General features: G+C 34.5%; 1 protein-coding gene across 2 annotated transcripts; it reads right to left on the reverse strand.

Annotated features, from left to right (window-relative positions):
• Window positions 1-8307: 8307 nt before the first annotated feature.
• Window positions 8308-19185, reverse strand: LOC132133228 (semaphorin-7A-like). Of its 2 annotated transcripts, XM_059546012.1 has the most exons (14): window positions 18987-19185; window positions 18107-18237; window positions 17426-17461; window positions 17233-17328; window positions 16161-16254; window positions 15936-16046; window positions 14890-15032; window positions 14181-14359; window positions 12909-13017; window positions 11911-12106; window positions 11098-11213; window positions 10862-11007; window positions 10690-10745; window positions 8308-10589 (listed from the first exon to the last, which is right to left on the reverse strand). In XM_059546012.1, exons 1-14 carry the CDS (start codon window positions 19126-19128, stop codon window positions 10195-10197), a joined length of 1950 nt encoding a protein of 649 aa, XP_059401995.1. In that variant the 5' UTR covers window positions 19129-19185; the 3' UTR covers window positions 8308-10194. The 2 variants fall into 2 exon arrangements, with proteins under 2 accessions (XP_059401995.1, XP_059401996.1); XM_059546013.1 differs by lacking the exon at window positions 17233-17328.
• Between the last annotated feature and the right edge of the window lie 765 nt (window positions 19186-19950).

Raw genomic sequence — 19950 nt, forward strand, 5'->3', positions numbered from 1 at the left:
TGCAGTTATAATTCTTGCATTCATTAAGGGAGTGTAAGATGTGTGAAGTTTTGAAAAGATTATTTAATGCTGTTTGTGGTGGGTAGTTTCAGGTTCAATATATCTATCAAAATAATTTGTGGCATGTTGTCAGTTTAGCACTGAAATAAATTTGACTCGTCCATCAGTTTTATGAAGGTAAAACAAAAATTCACTCAGAGTGAGAATCTATGGCAAAATTGTTGGTACAAACTGAGGGATGATGCAATTTGGTGTCCGTATTATTAATCAGACATATATTTTTCAGACTTTCTAAAAATACTAAAAATGTAACTGCAAATTAATTGTGCATTTCTAATTTGCCAACCAACTTTAATATCATTCGGGTTAGACCAGAATAAAGAATATCACAAAACCCTTTAAAACTACAGTTATATCAAAGATTATAATAAAGAATGATTTAAACATTTTTTGCATTAATGTATTATCAATCAAATACTTTAATAAAATTTTTTATAGAATTTTACTATTCTCATTGATAGTTTATGACTATTTAAACCGAGAATGCATGAAGAACTGAACTTTGAAGATCAATAACTGCAGAAATCATTTCTTTTTTTATAGGGAAGTAAACATGAATGTATTTTTAGGGTTTACCGTAATCTTGCATTTAATTTTATTTTGCAGTTCCCATCAAAAAAGTAAAATATTTGCCTTCCCTTATTTGCATTTAAACATTTGCATCAGCCTTGTGTTTGCATTGTCAGCAAATAATTCTATATAGTTTACGTATTATTACGATAAGACAGGATTTGATGGAATAATATGCTGATAATAATATGAACATGATTGTGATCATCATAGAGCAAATGCATAAGTTCAACTGCAGTTCCCTCTTTCAGGCCACCAGAGGTCAATGTCTCCTTCACAGTGCGCACGCACGTTTGTTTTTGTGAAAAGTGAGGACATCCCATAGGCGTAATGGTTTTTATACTGTACAAACTGTATATTCCATGGCCCTACACCAACCCTACACCTAACCCTTACCCCCACAGGAAACTTTGTGCATTTTTACTTTCTCAAAAAAAAAAACTAATTCTGTATGATTTATAAGCATTTTGAAAAATGGGGACATGGGTTATGTCCTCATAAGTCACCCTCTCCTTGTAATACATGTGTCATACCCATGTCATTATACAGAGTCCTGATATGTCACAAAAAATGCCCACACTCTCTCTCTCTCTCTCTCTCTCTTGTACTCCCGAAGACATAACTTCCGCTATGCTCTTGTCCGATATGAAAACGAACACAGATTTAATAAATAATAATATATTCAAATAATAAACTACCTTTTACTACCATCTCCCACACTGAGCTTTAAACCTGATTGTATTTTAAAGTCGTGAAATTTAAAGTCGTGACATTTTGCCAAGTATGATAACCCATACTCAGAATTGGTGCTCTGCATTTAACCCATCCAAGTGCACACACACAGCAGTGAGAGGTGAACACACCCCCGGAGCAGTGGGCAGCTTTAGATCCAGCGCCCGGGGAGCAACTGGGGGTTCAGTGCCTTGCTCAAGGGCACTTCACCCATGGGTATTGAGGGTGGAAAAGAGCACTGTTAATTAACTCCCTGCCACCTACAACTCCTGCTGGCACCGAGACTCAAACCTGTGACCTGGTAACTAGTCCGGCTCTCTAACCATTAGGACCCTAACATGGGTAGAGCAGGTTTAAGTGGCCATAATAATGTACGGTATTGATTACTTGTAAATTAAAAAAACAACAAATAAAACGTAAATCTGCTCAAAGCACTTTTGAATCAATGATAGTGTAACGAGATAAGGTTAGATTAGGTGAAGGCAAACAATGTGATTATTGATCATAAGCCAAACATCCAGCAAGCCAAGAAAACATGGTGAGGTCTACCTGAGGGAAGACTTCTTTCACTTCTGGTGTATCTCATTATTGAAGCACAAATTCAAGCAGTAAAAGCAGCCCATACTCATAAGTTCACATTAAATAAAAATATGCATTTTTATTCATTCGTAGGTTATATGGCTGCAAGAACATTTTAGTTCAAATTATAAAAATAAAAAAAATGCTTTATTGACTAATGTTTCAGACTTTCAGTTGTTATGCTTTCAAATTTTATGCCGTATGTAGGCTAAGTAATTTCACAGTATATCCACCTCCTAAATTACTACACCACTTGTGCAGGCTGTCACAATTCACAATGGTACAAATTACTCTGTTTTTGTGTAAAGTGTGTGATTTATTATTATTAATATTATTTTTTATAACATTTACATTTGTTTTTAGAATTATATATATATACATATATATATATATATATATATATATATATATATATATACATACATACATATTTATATACGCTTTGTTTATAATAGTTTTTATATTAAAAATTACTAACAGCTTCGATCAGTTTGGATGAACTTACTGAATAATTTCCACTGAGGCCTTCGTGTTTTAGAAAGTGGAAGTTGCTGTGAACGAAAGCAGGAAGGATGGGAGACTTTTGGACGTATAGCCTGTTTTTCCTGAACACAGGTCTCTGTCTTCCTTTCAAGGTCTAAAAAATAAACAGATTGGGTTAGAAAAATGTTATCCTTAAAGGAAAAGTTCACCCAAAAATTTGAAATCTGCTGAAAATGTACTCACTCTCAGGTCTTTCAAGATGTAGAGGAGTTTATTTCTTCATTGTAACATATTTGGAGAAATTTAGTATTACATCAATTGCTCAGCAATGGATCCTCTGCGGTGAATGGGTGCCATCAGAATGGAATATGCTGATATCCAAACAGCTTATAAAAACAAAACACTAATCCACAAGTAATGCACATGACTACCATTTACTTGTGTTTGCAATAAACAAATCCATCATTAAAGGGATACTTCACCAAAAATTAGAAGATCAAGATATTTTTGAAGAAATCTGAGAGCTTTCTAACCCTGCATAAGCCCCCTTACACACTGCACGTTGGTCCCATAAAGTTGCCGGAGTGCCTTCTGTGTGAACGCAAACAAGTCCTGGGATTGATTCCGGGATCGATCCAGGGTTGGGGACCTAGTAACATTGCCGGGTTCAGTCCCGGAATGAGCTCTGTGTGAACAAAAGCCAGAACCAATGCTGTAAAGGGTGTGTCGCAGTGATGACGCACCTTTTATCATGCAACTCTTTTACTAGTCAGCTGCAAATATGTATTGACCCCAAAAAAATTCGAACAAAAGGTTTCTCAGTGGTTTACAGTAGTATCAAATGTACTTAAAACCATACTAAAAGTTCACCAAAGTTTGACTGCAAGAAAGGCCCCGTTTTCAAAATGGCAGCCGCCAGGTCCTTAAAATGACCATTACTCCTTTGTATTTCTCCTAGCCCAGAAATATTGGTGCCTGATACATGTTTTGGCCATGTAATATTCTAATTAACATATTTGCATGATAGATAAGTGATTACAAATCCAATTATATATTAAAGCAATTGGTTACAAGCATATTTATGGGAAAAATAAGTACAATTTCCCTTAAGTACAGGTACATGTAAATAAATTAGAATATCATGGAAAAGTTCTTTATTTTTTGTAATTTAATTTAAAAAAGCGAGTTCGCTGGCCAATCAAGCACAGTAATATCATGGTCAGCAAACCACTTGGAAGTGGTTTTGGCACTGTGGGCAGGTGCTAAATTCCTGCTGCAAAATTAAATCAGCATCTCCATTAAGCTTGTCAGCAGATGGAAGCATAAAATGCTCCAAAATCTCCTGGTAGATGGCTGCATTGATTTTGGACTTGATAAAACAAAATGAACCAACACCAGCAGACGTCACGGCACTAAATTCATCACTGACTTCGGAAACTTCACACTGGACTTTGGATTCTGTGACTCTCCAGTCTGCCTCCAGACCTTGATTTCCAAATGAAATGCAAAATTTACTTTAATCTGAAAAGAGGACTGTGGACCACTGAGCAACAGTCCAGTTCTTTTCTTCTTACCCTACCACACTTTTTCCTTCCAGTCAACTTTCTATAAATATATTTTGATACAGCACTCTGTGAACAGCCAGCCCTTTCAGCAATGACCTTCTGAGGCTTACCCTCATTGTGGAGGGGGTCGATGATTGTCTTCTAGACAACTGTCAAGTTGTTAGTCTTTCCCATAATTGTGGTTGCATGTTCTGAACTAGCCTAGGAGGTACCCAGTATTTATACTCATAATTAATAAAACTAATCAAGCTCAAAATGGAACATTCTAATTTTTTGAGATACTGATTTTTTCCCCCCTAAGCTGTAAGTCGTAACAAACAGAATTAAAACAAAAAAACTCAAAAAAAAATTTTGTTTGAGCAAGATGGTATACACTGTGCTGCCAACAACATTACAATGAGTCACGTACCTTATTAAAATTGAAATGATTGACCATTTTAGAGGTTTCACACACAGGCCTCTGTTCGGGCTAATTCAGGGTTGTTTATGATCAAAGTTATACAACTCAAATTTAAGTTACTTTTGGGTGCAATAATTTTACATTGAATGTAAAGTCTGTGTTTTAGCAAAAAACATGTACTGAGTAGGAGTTACTTGACATAGGCTAAATTGTTTACATCTCTGGTTCACCCCAAACAATGATAAAACCTTACAGTATTCTCAAAAAATCATGTATTCCATAAGTATGTAATAATTTCAGTGCAATTTAGACAAGTCCAATGAATTCACAGACCCAGAAAACATTGGGTTAGACACCAAGATTACTTGACTAAGTAAAATACTGAAGGAGTTAGGATATTTTAAGGGCTCCCTGCCCATCTTGGACACCATCTTGAAAATTACACCTTTCTAGTGGTCAAACTTTGGTAAACTTTTAGTATGTTATTAAGGACACCTAATACTACAAAAAACAGCTGAGAAACCTTTTGTTAGAATTTTTTTTAGGGTTAGGTGGTTTTTTTCATATATGCCGCCGCCTATACTGGGTGTTTTGAAGGCAGATCAACATTTGCGACAAAAAAAAAAATAGTGAGAACTGTAATGAAGCAGAGATCAGGTAGTTCCTCACTATTCGAGCTGAAAATCCAGGAAATCACTGTTAGTGTGAATGAACCAAATTCCAATGATCTGGGAACAAGTGCCTGGATACATTACCCATGTATTATATGGAATTTCAGTGTGAAAGGGGCTATAGACAGCAACAGAACTACATTCAAGAAGATCCGCCATAAAGCAAGAAGATGTCTCACGCTCCTACTGCTGAGAACGCGCACAGGAGAGTTCTAGCATTTCGGAAATTGCGTGAATCAGAGGTAAAAAAAAAAAAGTATATATATATATACTGTTCGGTTTCTTGCATAGACCTATTGTTTAGCGTCTTTACACATCAATATATCGTCACGAGTTACGGGTTTAATTTTATTATTATTATTTTTTTTTACTGTATGTTTTAGCGATGATTCCGATACATTTACATTATAAGAGTGATAGACTGCAACGGTTTGAATTAAATATCTCAGTTTCTACTAACTGAAATCTACAGCTCACAACACAGACATTAAGACATGCAAGTATTTCACATTTCAATCTTCTCCCGTTCATAGAAAACCACAGTAGCCGGGCTTCTAGTTTTATTTCTCAATAAAGGTTGGTAGGGAGATTGTTGTTAATGCTGGTATTTTTACTGAAATGTAACTGTCAACACATTGTTTGTCATTTTAGCACCCATTCTTCCTGTTTCGTTACATTTACTTAACACTGAGTTCATAACTTACTTTAGTTTTCTCAGTTTAGATCAGCTTTCTGCAGGAGCTCATAAGCTGATAAAAAAGCTAATAATTAATTATATTAAATATAAGCACACCAGAAACCTTCATTGTGTTATTCCTCACCAGCATTCACTTCAAGTTCATCCATCTGCAATACCTGTCAATAAACCCTGCTGTTTGCACTTACCTGTTGTTTCCAGCCTGATTTGTGACAAATAAATTTATTTTCATCATTTTTAGAATTCAAGTTGATAATATTAATTAATTATAATAAAAGTATTAATAATATTAACAACATTTTTTATAAGTATCATTGAATTAGGCTGGGTAACTTGGGTAAATTTATAAATAAAATATGTGCCACTATTAACCTACGCAATCAACAATTATTCTGCAAGGACATCTGTTAAGGTCATGCATAATTAAAAATATGGTTAAACACCAAAAAACTGTTGTAAAACACCCAAAACATGTTCATTTGTATTCTTCTAAACATGCATATTTTTGTATTTACTTTGGAAAATACATGTTTCTGTGGTTATGATTGCTGGGGAGTGTACCTGCTCCGTACAAGAACAAATATATAGGCTATTATTTTAGACTCTGTAATGCACAAATTGGAAAATGAAATTACGTTTTTCCATCCCTTTGATGCTAGATGATATTGCTGTTCTATTTCAAGTGTCCACATAAAGCTAAATATAAAATGCTTTCAGGAATTGATCTATCTACTTATTATCTCCATTGAACCCACATAATGATCAGTGATCTGGTTTCATTGCTGAAAATATTTATAGACAAACACCAATGTAAAGTGAAGCATTATACGTTATGCTGTAAAAGGCTATTTGATGGTTTCTGAGAGCTGTAAAACTATTGACCCTTGAAGATTACACATCAAAGAGGCTCAATCCAATTAGCTAATTACAGACAGATTGACGGTAAACGTAGAGTGCGAGAAATGTGTGACCTCCTGTTAAGGTTACGGTCAGTGTTTAATTTTAGTTTAGCTGTTTTAAATAGCTCTGTTTATCTTTATGCTTTATTCTGAACCAGTTTCAGTTCCCTATCTTGGATGACAATGGTTTTCATTCACACAAAACAGGTTAATATTAATGTTTTCCGTATGCATGACCATTTGTAACTGTCTGTCTTTCCATTTAAGTTTTGAACATAGCTGTTAAACGTGTAGAAGTTAAATCCTAAATCCTAATATTATATATAATATTATAATATTGGCCTATTTACCAACAAACTGTGGTAGTAAATAACATCTGGAACAAAATGCTTAAACTTAATTCACAATAGGGTGGACACCAAAAAACATAGTGACACCACTGTCTAAACCTGCTAAATAAAAATGTCATATGAAATCCCCTTTTCCAAGTCACATAAAACAAGTCATGGCCACAAACAATGGTAATATACTTTCCAGAGTATTTTTTACAGCCTTCGGGTGTTCAGAGTACTGACAATAACAGTCACTTACATTTCAGCACTATTTTCGTGTGTGTGGTTAATTAAAAAAACCCACAAGAGTTTTGTGTGAGATTTTATGTTTTCTGTGGAAACTCGAAGCAGCATGTAAGCACAAGGCGCAATGAGTCATGCAAAATGCAAAAATTACGTATGGTCATCTTTTTATGAACTTTTGTCTGAACAAACAATGCAATTATCACTAACGAATAAAGAGTAACATAACTGTCTTAATAGCAAGTAATAGCTCACCTACTAATTTCAGCGCCACCAATAATTAAAAAAAAGAATTCGTATGTAGGCTAATATTAATAAAAACGATACTAATAGTTATTAATTATTTAATCATGTTCTTTTTCTCTCTCTCTCTCTAATGGACAACAGGTGTTCTGCGGGACTTCAAAGACTGGCTCAGTCTTGCTCCATGCATCAAAGGAGCTTCAAAAGCAGCAAGAGACCAGACGCTTATAAACCTAGAGCATTAAGATCGGCTTGAGATGATGAAAATATTCCCCTTCCTGGATTTTATAACAAGAAATGTGCCTTTCAGAACATTAAATTATCAATGAAGTCCATTATTATTATTATTATTATTATTTAGCAAATCTACGACTATTTCTATTGTCATATGTTTTTAATCTGAGTGAACCATTAAAGTTATGCGTCTTCCAAGTGTGCTTAGGTGTGATTGTGCATAAGAATAACAGAGATTTCAAGTGCTAAACATATATGTATAATTTATTAGTTTTTGACATATCTAAATGAAATACATAAGTAATGCATAAAAATAAATATAAAGTACAACATAAAAGTTTTAAGCTTAAAAGACATACTGGGAGGTATTTAGCTCTAGGTGAACATGATTCAGAGAGTGTACAAAAATATTCATTCTAAAATATAATATTATATATATATTTATTCTTGTAATTTGATTATAACATTATATATATATATATATATATATATATATATATATATATATATATATATATATTTATTTATTTATTTATATATATATATATATATGTTATAATCAAATTACAAGAATAAAGGTAAGAATAAAGTTAAGTGTCCCTTAGTATGATAAATAATGACATTTAATTTAATATTGATGGGAAATACACTGGAATCAAGAAGCCGGTCCACAGCTGACACTTTTTTTGCATGTTGTCAATTCTGGCTTTTACATTTATGAGTCTATCTCAATAATTAATGTGTTATGATATTAAATGAAAAATTAAAGAGAACATTACAGGCAATACCGTCATGTGATCAATAGCATAGAAAACAATAAAGCCAATATTAAAGGTCTGCCAGACAAATATATGGTTTAGCATAAAACTATTCTAATGGAAACACATTTGAGTGAACATGTCACAGAATATACAAATTTTCCTTTCATTTTCATAAATCTATAGCCTAATGCACTCCTTCTTCATTCTCTACTAACACAACAGCATCCAAACTTACTTTATAACTCAATTTATAGTTGTAATGAATTAAAAATGTAAGGTGTGTAATATTGTTCCCTACATATGTATATATAATTTTAAAATAAGAGAATTATATTAGAACATATATTTGCTGCATATTTTGACAGCTGTAATTAACTCATTGCATATTTATTTTGGAATCCCACATCTAGAAATGTTTAAACTCTTTGAACATTGTGTTCTACGCAGCAAGCCGTAGACTACGCAGCAGCCAAAAGCACTGAATCCCAGTAGTATCCATGCTTTTGTTCACCACACCCAGAATTCCTTGACTATTACTACAACCAACAATTTCACATACTTCCTGAACAACTATGGATTGGATAACAGCCATATATTTCTCTTTCTCTTAATAAAAGCAAACTCATGCACAACTACTGTAGCACTATACAGGTAGGGGAACAATTGCTTGAAACGAGACAAATGAAAGAAAATAACTTAATTACGAAAGTAAGCATGTGCAAACAAGAGTGCCAGACATAATCTTTAATAAACAGATGCAATCTCTAGACGAGACTAATGAGAGGAAGTTGTTTACCAGTAAACAGACACACATTTGCTCATTTCTGGTGTAGTCCTGGTCATCTCATCACATACTGATATAGTGTCTGCACACACAAGCCACAGTTCTTGAACAAAATGCCAAACCAGTTAAGACAATGAGTCCACGAATCGGAGCAATATAAAGTGCTTTCTATACAGTGGAATGTAAAAGTGAACAAAAGAGCAGTTGTTTAAATCGCAGCTTTCTAATACTAATGTAAAAAATTATGATATTAATAGCACATCTGTGAGTGGAAATTTGATTTTAACAGCCCGATAAACAAGTGTATGCATTTTTGCTGCACTAATGAAAAAGTTTCCAAAGCAAGCCACAGCTAAATTGATGTGCGTCTCTTAGCAACACTGAGTTTTTGAATGTTTTAAATTAGTGCTTTTGAATGAATCAGTTGAGTGAATAATTCAATGACTCACTCATAAAGACAGTAGTTGTTCTGTTCCTGAAATAATTATGTTTTAATGAATCACTTGTGAAAAGAGTTAACTTGTTGCTATCTACTGGTGTATGTAACGATGCTGGTAAATGTTTTAAAAACTGTCTTGTGACCTAGAAATAGTGCAACTGACATATAACTTAATTTTACTTCATAAACAATCCGAAATCCTTAAATTTCAAGTTTCCAAAAATGAGTTTTTCTAGTTTCCAAAGCTGAAAGCCCAAAATTTCATTGTGGTTTCAGACTTTGGACCTCATTGTATACATTCAACAGCCACTCAACAGATGGCAAGCATGTAATTGCTAGTAATCTGCTAAGACAAGTGCTTTCTTTTACTTCAGTATTTACTTACCTATAAACTTCACTTGATAAGACTGACTACTGTCACATGGCAACATGTGACAGATGGTTTTAATCAGCTTACAGGTCATCAGACAGAAGCACTGACATTTATATAACTACCTTGACCTTAAAGCGAGAGCTGATAAAAAGCACTAGTGACAAATGCAGCCATTAACCAGTCCTGTATTCTGAGCTTGAAAGCATCATTAAAAGCATAATTAGAAGCATCATTAGAAGCATCATTTGAGAGTTGGTATTCCCTCACAGTTTTGGTGTAATCAAGTTCATGGGACATACATGTGTAATTGCCATGTATGTCAGTCGTCATGATTGGGATGAGTAGGAGACATTCTGATTGGGTCTGCTGGCATGGGATGATCTTTTGATCGTGTTCCCATTTGTAAGTAGCATGATTGGATTCAACAGGACAAGAGAGGTAGAAGGGGATGCCAGTGGGCACAGAGAGTTGAATCCTTAATGGAGCTGTCGATGCTTGTTGCACATCTCTTCTCAATCTTCCCCCTTAAAAGACATTCGTTAAAGATAGATGCATTATGAAGATGGGTTTGTCAATAAAATAGAGCGAAAAATGATACACAAAACAATTACATTAATCGTATACCTGATTTTTGGTGACATACTTTAGTTAGGCCATCAGCAATGTTTTGTATTCCTCCTCTGGAAAACGTTCCAAACAGAAAAATATAAAAAACTATGCTAGGGTGTACGATACCCAATAAACACCAAATCTGTAAAATAAATATATTCCTGAACCAAAAAATATAAAAGCCTACTTAGTTTGTGATGTGCATCCTTGTTCAGTCCAAGCGCAGTATGGATCACGAGAAAGGACACATTCTTCACAGGAAGCATTGTAATCTTGACATCTCTGCAGATCTAACACAGAAATCTGTCCCGGATATCCTACAAAGAGCTTCCTCTGCAGGCAAGATCAGCAATGTGTGAATGTGCAACAGAAACTGAATGGAAGAGTCAAAGTTTAAAGTGATGCACAAGGCTGCTTGATTACCTTCTCAGAGTCAAGTTTCATTGAGTGTACAGGTGCTGAACCATTGCACAGATGCGTTTCAGAGATGATGAATGCTTTGGAGCCATCCTCCAGGATCTTAACGATCACTCCATCGTCTAGCAGGAACCAAGAAGCCAAATGGCTGAGTAAGACAGTCTGTGGTCTAAAAGAACTAATGAAAGCTTTTGCAGTACAATACTAAGTGCAAATATTGGAAAACTTTTTAGCTCACATGATGTATGATGGGCAATGATTTTTAAGCTTCAGACTATGATTCCATCCAACACGTCTGATATTTTGAACAAGTTCTTTTCTGTAACCATTTACAATGTCAGCAAGTGTATGATGCGTAGTTTTTAAAAATCTGTTCAGAATTTAAAAGTCATGTAATGCATTATGAAGTGGTCATATCATCAAGAAACAAATTTACCATGATCTTTTGAAATAAAATAATTTATTGTTTTCTCAAAGTGTGATGTTTCGGTTTGTTTCAGAACATAAAACTTCCTCCGGAGCCCAAAAGGACTGTGGTTTCTGGTTGTGTGTAGCACCTACTGCTATGCATGGGTCTATCATTCTTAAGGATCCCATTGTCATACAACAGTGGTTTAAGTTTATAAATGTTTCAGCATATAGTATCTTTTTTTTATGTTATAAGCAGACTTCAGTGAGAAAAGAAAACAGAAAAAAAATGGGTAACAAGGGAAGTGTTTTTTTTTTCTCTCTCTCTCCAGAAGTAGTGTTATTTCTGTCGATAGGAAGTCACAGAGCAAACATCAGTATGTAGACATCTTTAACCAATACACCGTATACCTGTTGCAAGCAGCAGCACACTGTGTATGCTGTCATCCGAAGCTTGGACTCGGTCAACAGCTATCTTGGTGAAGTTCTTACTACTTGTGAAGAAAGGTCTGTCTTTTTGAATGGGATGAATCCATTCCTTCATCTCTGGGTGGTCTTTAATGATTTGAAGGGTAGAAATTGGAATGGAACTGCTTTGTTTGACACACTGGAAAAGATTATATGTATAAAGTTATATTTGTTATTATATTATTTCAATCAGCATTAAGGTCACAAGTTACAACACAGTGAGGGCACAAGTGAAGTTGCAACCATCCCATTGTTACAAAGGCCATGGCTTTTGTAAAATGACTGCTCATTTCCTCAAGTAAGAGGACATTTAAAATAGCTATTGTGAGGAAACAATAGCCTTGCTTCACAAACAATGGCTATAATAATACGCCTGAGCAATTCACTTTTGGGTCAAGAGTAAAATGATTGAGGAAGTTGTTGGGCATTAACAATATAGAAAAATAAAGCTTGAAAAAATGTGTGTTGAATGTAATTTTGAATTGAAAACGCTTCACTTTAATCAGGTGTTACTCTGTTAATTTGTTTTTATGCAAAAATATGATGAACATTTATTTTAATTAATAATTGATTTTGACTATTTTCATAATTAAGTTTTTCTCTGAACTTTACAACAGACCCCAGACCACAGTTTGATCATAGTTATTTTAAAAACGGTACCACAGTACCAGTGGAGCTACTCAACACTTCTGGAAACAGGAAACACTACTAGGAATACAGTCATGCTCATGGAAAAGTCTATTTGTGGTGTTTTTGAATACTAAACTGAGAAAACATCTGTTCAGTTTTTTCAACCATAGTGGTACATTTGTAGTGTAGTGAAGTGTAGTATAAAACCAAAAAAAGCCAAACAAACAGAACTTTGAGTTTTTTTTATCTACCCAAAAATCCCAAATATTTAATCAGAATTTTTTGGGAGTTTTTTTTTTTTTTTGGCTCACCGTTCCTGGTCTTGGGGTGGGAATGGGCTCAGAATAACCTTTGAAGGTGGAATTCTCAAAAACAACATCAAGCTCTGCCAACGAATAAATGCACACAGCAGTAGAGTTCCTATGGCAAATAAAAGAAACAAGTTGTTTACGCATACAAATAAGGTGTGGGAATGTACTTCTGATCAGTGGGAATGTATTTCTGAATGTAATTTCTGATCAGTGGCACCAAAGGAATAGCAAAAACCATCTGAAGTAACTAGATGAATAAAGTTTTTGAACGCCTAGCCTGAAAGTTTGAAACCTTTGTAAAAGCTTGAAGTTTGGACTTATAAATGAGATAAATGTTGATAGAATGCTGCTACCATGATTTTACAAATTTTAGCATGATTATGTTTCTAGCATAAATGTTTCTAGCACATTGCTACAAGTTTCAGCATGTTTTTAACATGATTAACTTGTTGCTAATATGTTGCTAGCATGATTAGCATGTGGTAAGCATGTTGCTGACATGTTTTTTACATGATTACTATGTTGCTAGCAAGTTGCAAACATGTTTTAACATGTTGTTAACATGATTTGGCATGTTGTTAGCACGATTACCATGTTGCTAATCATGTTTCTAGCATGATTACCATGTAGTTACCATGTGTTTAGCATTATCAGCATGTTGATAACATGTTGCTTGCATGTTTCTAGCATGATCATTTTGCTAGCATGATTTAACATGCTGCTAGCATGTTTTAACATTTTGCTAGCATATTTCTAGTATTATCTTACACATTGACAGGATGTTTTATCGTTATTTCACATTTTGTTACTGTTTTAACATGTTGCTAGCATGATTTAACACATTGCCAGCATGTTTTAACATGATATTAGCATGATTTAACACATTATAGCTTATGGCACACTGTTAGCATGATTAGCATATTGTTAGCATTAATTAGTACCTTAATAGTGTCTCTTAGGCTAGTTGCTAGGCTATAGGTAGATAGTACACATGAAACCACTGAAACCGGCTCAAACGATGTAGTATAAATGCCAGGCCAGTATGTGGCGCTGTAATTCTGCCACAGTGAAACACTAAAAATGGAGAAGACGGAGCATGCACATAAACCTTGTGCGCTGTATACAAACCAAACTCAACAGCAAGACGATGATTTTGCAGAAGATTTTGCTTTAGGAAAGCTTATAGGCTCAGTAGCTTCTGCAGCATGAACACAAGCATGTAGTCCATAATTAATTATTTTTTTAAATGTCAGAAGGTAATGCAGGGTTTACCAGCCGCTGGAGAAGAGCGCATACACTCGTGAATCCCTCCAGTCGTCAGCATGCTGGATGAAAACGTCCTGCAGACGGTTAAAATACAGTGACTCTCTTGGAATCCCGCACACAAGTCGTGCCTTCAGAAAGGAGGTCCAGATGTTCTGGAGTAACTGCTTGGGCCCGCCCTCATCGACCTATGAGAGATTGATGTTTTTACAGGTTGACAATGTTCTGCCGTATCAGCGGCTGATGTTTTCATTCACAAGCCTTGGAAGGCTTCTACATTTTACTGCACTTCATTTCAAAAACACAACTTCTGTTGCTCATGCTTTGTTTCCAGAATCTGATCTCTGTCCTGCATTCTTGTTTTCTGCTGTAGATGCTTTCACATTACTTTGATAATAAGTGGTGTTGTCCTTGCTTAAACTGCTAACAGAAATGCGATAACTTTTTGGATGCCAGGAAGGCTTGGAAGTGCTGAATTTGAACCTCTACGTGAGCTCCTCAAAGTTCTCCACCTCTTGAATAATTCATGGTAACCAATCCGTGACAGTCTGATGACATTACAAGATAAAACCATTCATCCTCCTTGAAATGTGTAGGATGATCAAACTGATGTTGAAGGTCACTTTTCCCTGACAATGGTTCTCACAGACTTGGTGGGATCATGTAGGAAGCCTCACAAAGAACTGCCAAACCTTTCATACGTAAGTGAGAAACATACCTTACATACTCTGGCCACTCTAGATATCCAAGGATCCGCTTCTGGACTCGTGTCTGAGTTTTTCTCACGAAATAGGACATATATCTTCTCATTCAAGGGGTCATTCTTGCGCTTGGCCAAAAAACTGGAAATAAAAGTAGGTCCTGGGTGGGGTGGGGATAAGTCATGAATTATTTATTTACTCATTCCACACTTTTACTCATATCAGTAAACCTCAACCATACTTTGAAATGAGAAACCTGATTCATGAGAAGCATATGACTAGGCTGTTTTTGATAGCTGCAACTTGGGAGAGTAATCAGCAGAGGCAAGGTCAGCAACTGATTAAATGTCTCTTGTTCAGCCCACACTGTGCACAAACAGTCTTCACATTCACTAGAATGCATACTAAAGTAAGTTTACTAATTAGACCAAGAGCATTATTGGTAAGATGCCAGTTAAGCAAAGTTATATCTACGAGTTACTTAAAGGGATAATTAATCCCAAAATTTGGTTATTAGTTCACTTCCAGAATAAAAAATTTAATCTAACTTGTCATCCAACTTGTTCATGTATTCCTTTCGATAGTCGCAAAGAAATTACAGTTTTTGAGGAAAACATTCCAGGGTTTTTCTCCATATAATGGACTTAAAATGCAAATTCATGCATTATGTAATCACGTTGGAAAGGTCACATGCGGTTAGCTCTTCATCTGTGTACTCTGGTTCAGAAAGGAAGGGTAGGGTGAAAAATCTAATTTTCTCCTCCAACTTCAAAATCGACTTACATTGCCGTTTTACCTTTTTTTGTAAAGGGCGTTTGACTTTCTTTGCACGTTTACTTTGTAAACGCTGGGTCGGTGCAGAAGTAATGACCAAATAATCACCAAATTTAAATGTTTGGGTGAATTATCCTTTTAAGTCTGATCTAAACTTTCTTTGGGTATATTTGGAGATGTTCTCAATTAGAGAAAAAAAACTATTTATACATAAAATACGTATTCGTGTATACACATAAAACAAGTTTTCTTTTCCTAATTTAAGTGAAAATTGTGTAATTCAACCAACCTGAGACCCATTGATCGTGCATCCATACGCTGGTTCGTTGTCCAGCTTTTCTGCGAAACTGCAGCAGGGTTCCATCATTGTATAAAGGAGCTGCCACATAGAGATCTCCATCTGTTTATAACCAAAAAAGCCTAGATGTTATGTTAAATAAGCAACTACAATCTTCCAGCTCATTCAAATAGTCTGAACAGATCAAAACTTCAAGCTGCTTGTGCTTCCACACACCTGCCAACAGCGACAAGGAGTTTTGTGAACCTTTAAAAGGTGAGATTCCTGTGCCATCTATAACCTCTGTGGAATGATTGGTTTCTCTGGGAAACTTTGGGAAGAGACATGATTAAAGAACAGAGATATGGCAAGCCATTTTAACATTTATTCACTTGCAAAATATGAATGATAGATGCCCACAACTGAAAATGTAATTACAGATATCAAGAATTAGTATGTATGTGAATAATTATGGAATTGTTTACATTAAAAATACCCATTTTTACTATTGGAAATGCAATTACTGATATCAGAAACTGACATTTTACTAGCAAAAAGTCTATTCCTCATATCAAGAGTTTTGATATAACTGAAGATCAAACTGTTAATTAACAAGATTCATATCCTGGGAATAATTATAAGTAAAATCATCTTGCAATCCAGCATCAACTAGTAAGACACTGGTTCTTATTCACATTTCACATATTTGCACGTACAAATGTAAACCGTCACACATAAATGAATATTCATCACAGTTTTCACAATATTTTATTATAAACTTACACTAAAAAGTACAATCTGAGACTACACACCTGCAAAAATGCAACCTATAAAATCGGCAAATGCGAGGTACAAAACATGATTACATATAGTCTAAGCATGTATAAAAAAGGTTTGCTATTTTTTGTTTTGAGAAAATGCTAATTTTTGAGAATTTAGTTTTGATTTGTCTCAGGGTTTTTTTTTGGGTGTGTGTCTGTGATTTTTAGATAAGGGAAATGTTTGTAAACTTAGCAAATAATGTCATGGCATAAAATTACAGTAACTCTTCAGTTTTATCTTAGAATGCTTCTGTCTGTTGTGAATCTGATGGTGATTTATGAAATTATTGGTGAATGAGGCATGTTGTGAGCGGGCACAAAATTACACAAAGTGTTATTCAAAATAGAACTCAAAATTATAACAGATCTATGCTTTTTCTCTACGTATGCTCTTACTAAAAAAAGTAAACCTCAAGGCAATGTTTAGAAGAATATTTGCATTAGCAGATACTCAGCCATAGATGTTGCTCTGTATATTTATTTCTTACCAGTTTCCAACACATTGGCTGCTCTCCATTTGTTCCACATACAAATGTGTAGTCCTGAAACCTCTCAATTATTGTGACAACATTTTCACAGGAGCTCTGTATAGATGGAGGGATATCAATAAGATTGTCAAACTACAAAACTCAATTTGTTATTTCTTTTGTTTCTCTTCTTCAAGAGAATGATAAAACTCACCTCACCACACCTTGAGTTTGGATTCAGAGTAAAGTTCTAAAAAATAAATGAAATATATAAAAATGTTAATATTTTATTATTATCTTGGTCACAAAATCTGAACTCTCTGCAATATTTATTTTAAAGTTATTTTAAATTCAAAATATAATACTATATGTACACAATTATTTAACTAAATGTGTATAAAGCAACCATGGAGATAATTTTTTGTCACTTATCAATCACACAATTAACATTTTAATTATTTATTGCAATTATAGCAACAGATTGGACTTGGTCTATGGAAATAAATCTTTCATCGACACCTGAAATAGACCTTTTAATTGGCAATTAGACGTTCAATATGGACACAGCTGTCTGTGTGCGTCACAGCCTGCAGTTACTGAAATATATAATTTAACGTAGTCTAGACTTACTAATTACTTCCCGAAAGGGCAGGGTTAGAATATCAGTTTGGGCAATGCTGAGTTACTTCTCCAATGTATGATATTCAATGGTTTACACCCCAGCTTCATATATTTATTTATTTGAAATAAAATCATGATCAATAAATTATTTTAAAATGATTTGAATAAATAATTTCAATGAGTATGGCAAATCCTACAATAATTATAAATGCATTGTGAAATGTCCCATATAATGTACAGACATATTAATAACCAGTTCCAGTTTAATAATTACCTCCACAATCTGATGACTGTCTACATCAAAATGTAGAACATTGTTTATTCCTCCAACAAACAGACGCTTTGATCCTTCCTGATTAAATAAGACTGTATGACTGTAATTTCTGTTGTATAAAAGTGCATCATCTGAAAAAAAATAAAAAAGTTATGTTGTCTAGACAGATTTAATGTTTAGAGATATTGCTTCAATTGATTATTTAAAACAATTAAAGTCTACTATACATGCATTTCTGAATAGACTAATATCAAAAAGTGTGTAAATGACTAGTGTAAATAATTTAAATAAAAGTCTGATTACAGATGAAATGTGTGGTTTATTTTCAATGTTGGGAAGGTTACTTTTGAAATGTAATAGGTTACAGATTACAAGTTACCCTATCTAAAATGTAATAACTATTTCAATAACCTTTATAACTGATTACTTTCTTTTTTGTTTCTAATGTTTTTAACTGTTATTTATTTATTTAAATTATTTTAAAATCAGGTAGGCTTAACTTTACAGTAGTACTCAACACTGATTACTGTCTGACTTTAGAAACCCTTCATCCCTCGAATTAAGATTTTAATAATTTGATTTTAAAGCACAGCCACCACAAAATCAGATTTTTAGGTTAAATACAGATTTAAAAACATGACAATAAATAGTTTGCATATGCATAAACCCAAATAGGAAATCAAATTTATCGAATAAGCATGTGTCCTGTTCTTTATACCAAACTCCTGAAACATTGCTGTCTATTTTAGAGCAGTCCATGTAATTTATGAAATAAATCAATTAATTCTGCATTTGGGTTTGTGTGAAAATATTCAGATGTAGCCTAACATCCTAACTAGTTCCTCCTCAACACTGTTTATTTTATCTTAAATCATCTTACCTTGTTTTAGAGTTAATCTCGGATTATAAGAGCCAAAGACGCAATGGAAGCACGCTCCATAAATAAACCAAGGATACGCCAAAATCCTTTTGATGTGGACAGAGAAATATTGTCGTTTTAAGATCATAGTCCTAAAGTTCATCTGCGCAGAACAACACGATCTAATCTTTTCTCGTTTCCTCCAGGTTCTGAACGCTTGCCATCTCGAGTGAAGTGAATCGAGAAGCACCCGGCTGCAGCCTGCAGATCGAGGCAGGGGCCGCCCCACACCTACTCTGATTGGCTCGAGCGTCTTTCATAGACTTACATGATAGGAAATGTGTGCGTAGTTGGTGTAGGATGGAGAATGCTGTTTAAAAAGCTAAAAACACTGTACAGTTTCACGCCTCGATCTGCAGGCTGCAGCCGGGTGTACTTGAGTGAATCAGAAGTAAACCACGCCTTCCCTCTGCTTTGCCATCGCTAAAATGCCGGTGTCGTGCCCAATTTTGACCCCCTGACAAATTATTACCCCCTAGTATTGGTAGGTTTAGGATTAGGTTTGGGGGAGTCCAAATTGGGCACAACACCTGTTAGGCACAATACTTGTTTATTCTCCCAACTCATCACTTGCAAACAGCAGATGCGTGTATGAAGCTGTAAGATATTTATTTCAGAGTGTTAACAGCTTCAGTGGTTTTAATTGGAGTTTTTGAGAGTGCTCGAACGACTGTCAATGAAAATCTTTTTTTTTTTAAATAATCATTTTCTAATTGAATGTTTTAAATTGTAATTGATTCTTGTAAGCTGGTTTGCTGCTCGAGGAACATTTCAAAAGGTCACTAGTGAGACTTAAAATCGTAACGTACATGATTTTTGCGATGACCCATATACAAACGTAGCGCATCTGTTGCAGCGGATTTGCTTTTAAATAATATCATTATATACATCTTTTTCAACAATTGTAATTATAAAGTATACTATA

The sequence above is a fragment of the Carassius carassius genome, chromosome 50, assembly GCF_963082965.1.
Source record: "Carassius carassius chromosome 50, fCarCar2.1, whole genome shotgun sequence".
NCBI lineage: Eukaryota > Metazoa > Chordata > Actinopteri > Cypriniformes > Cyprinidae > Carassius > Carassius carassius.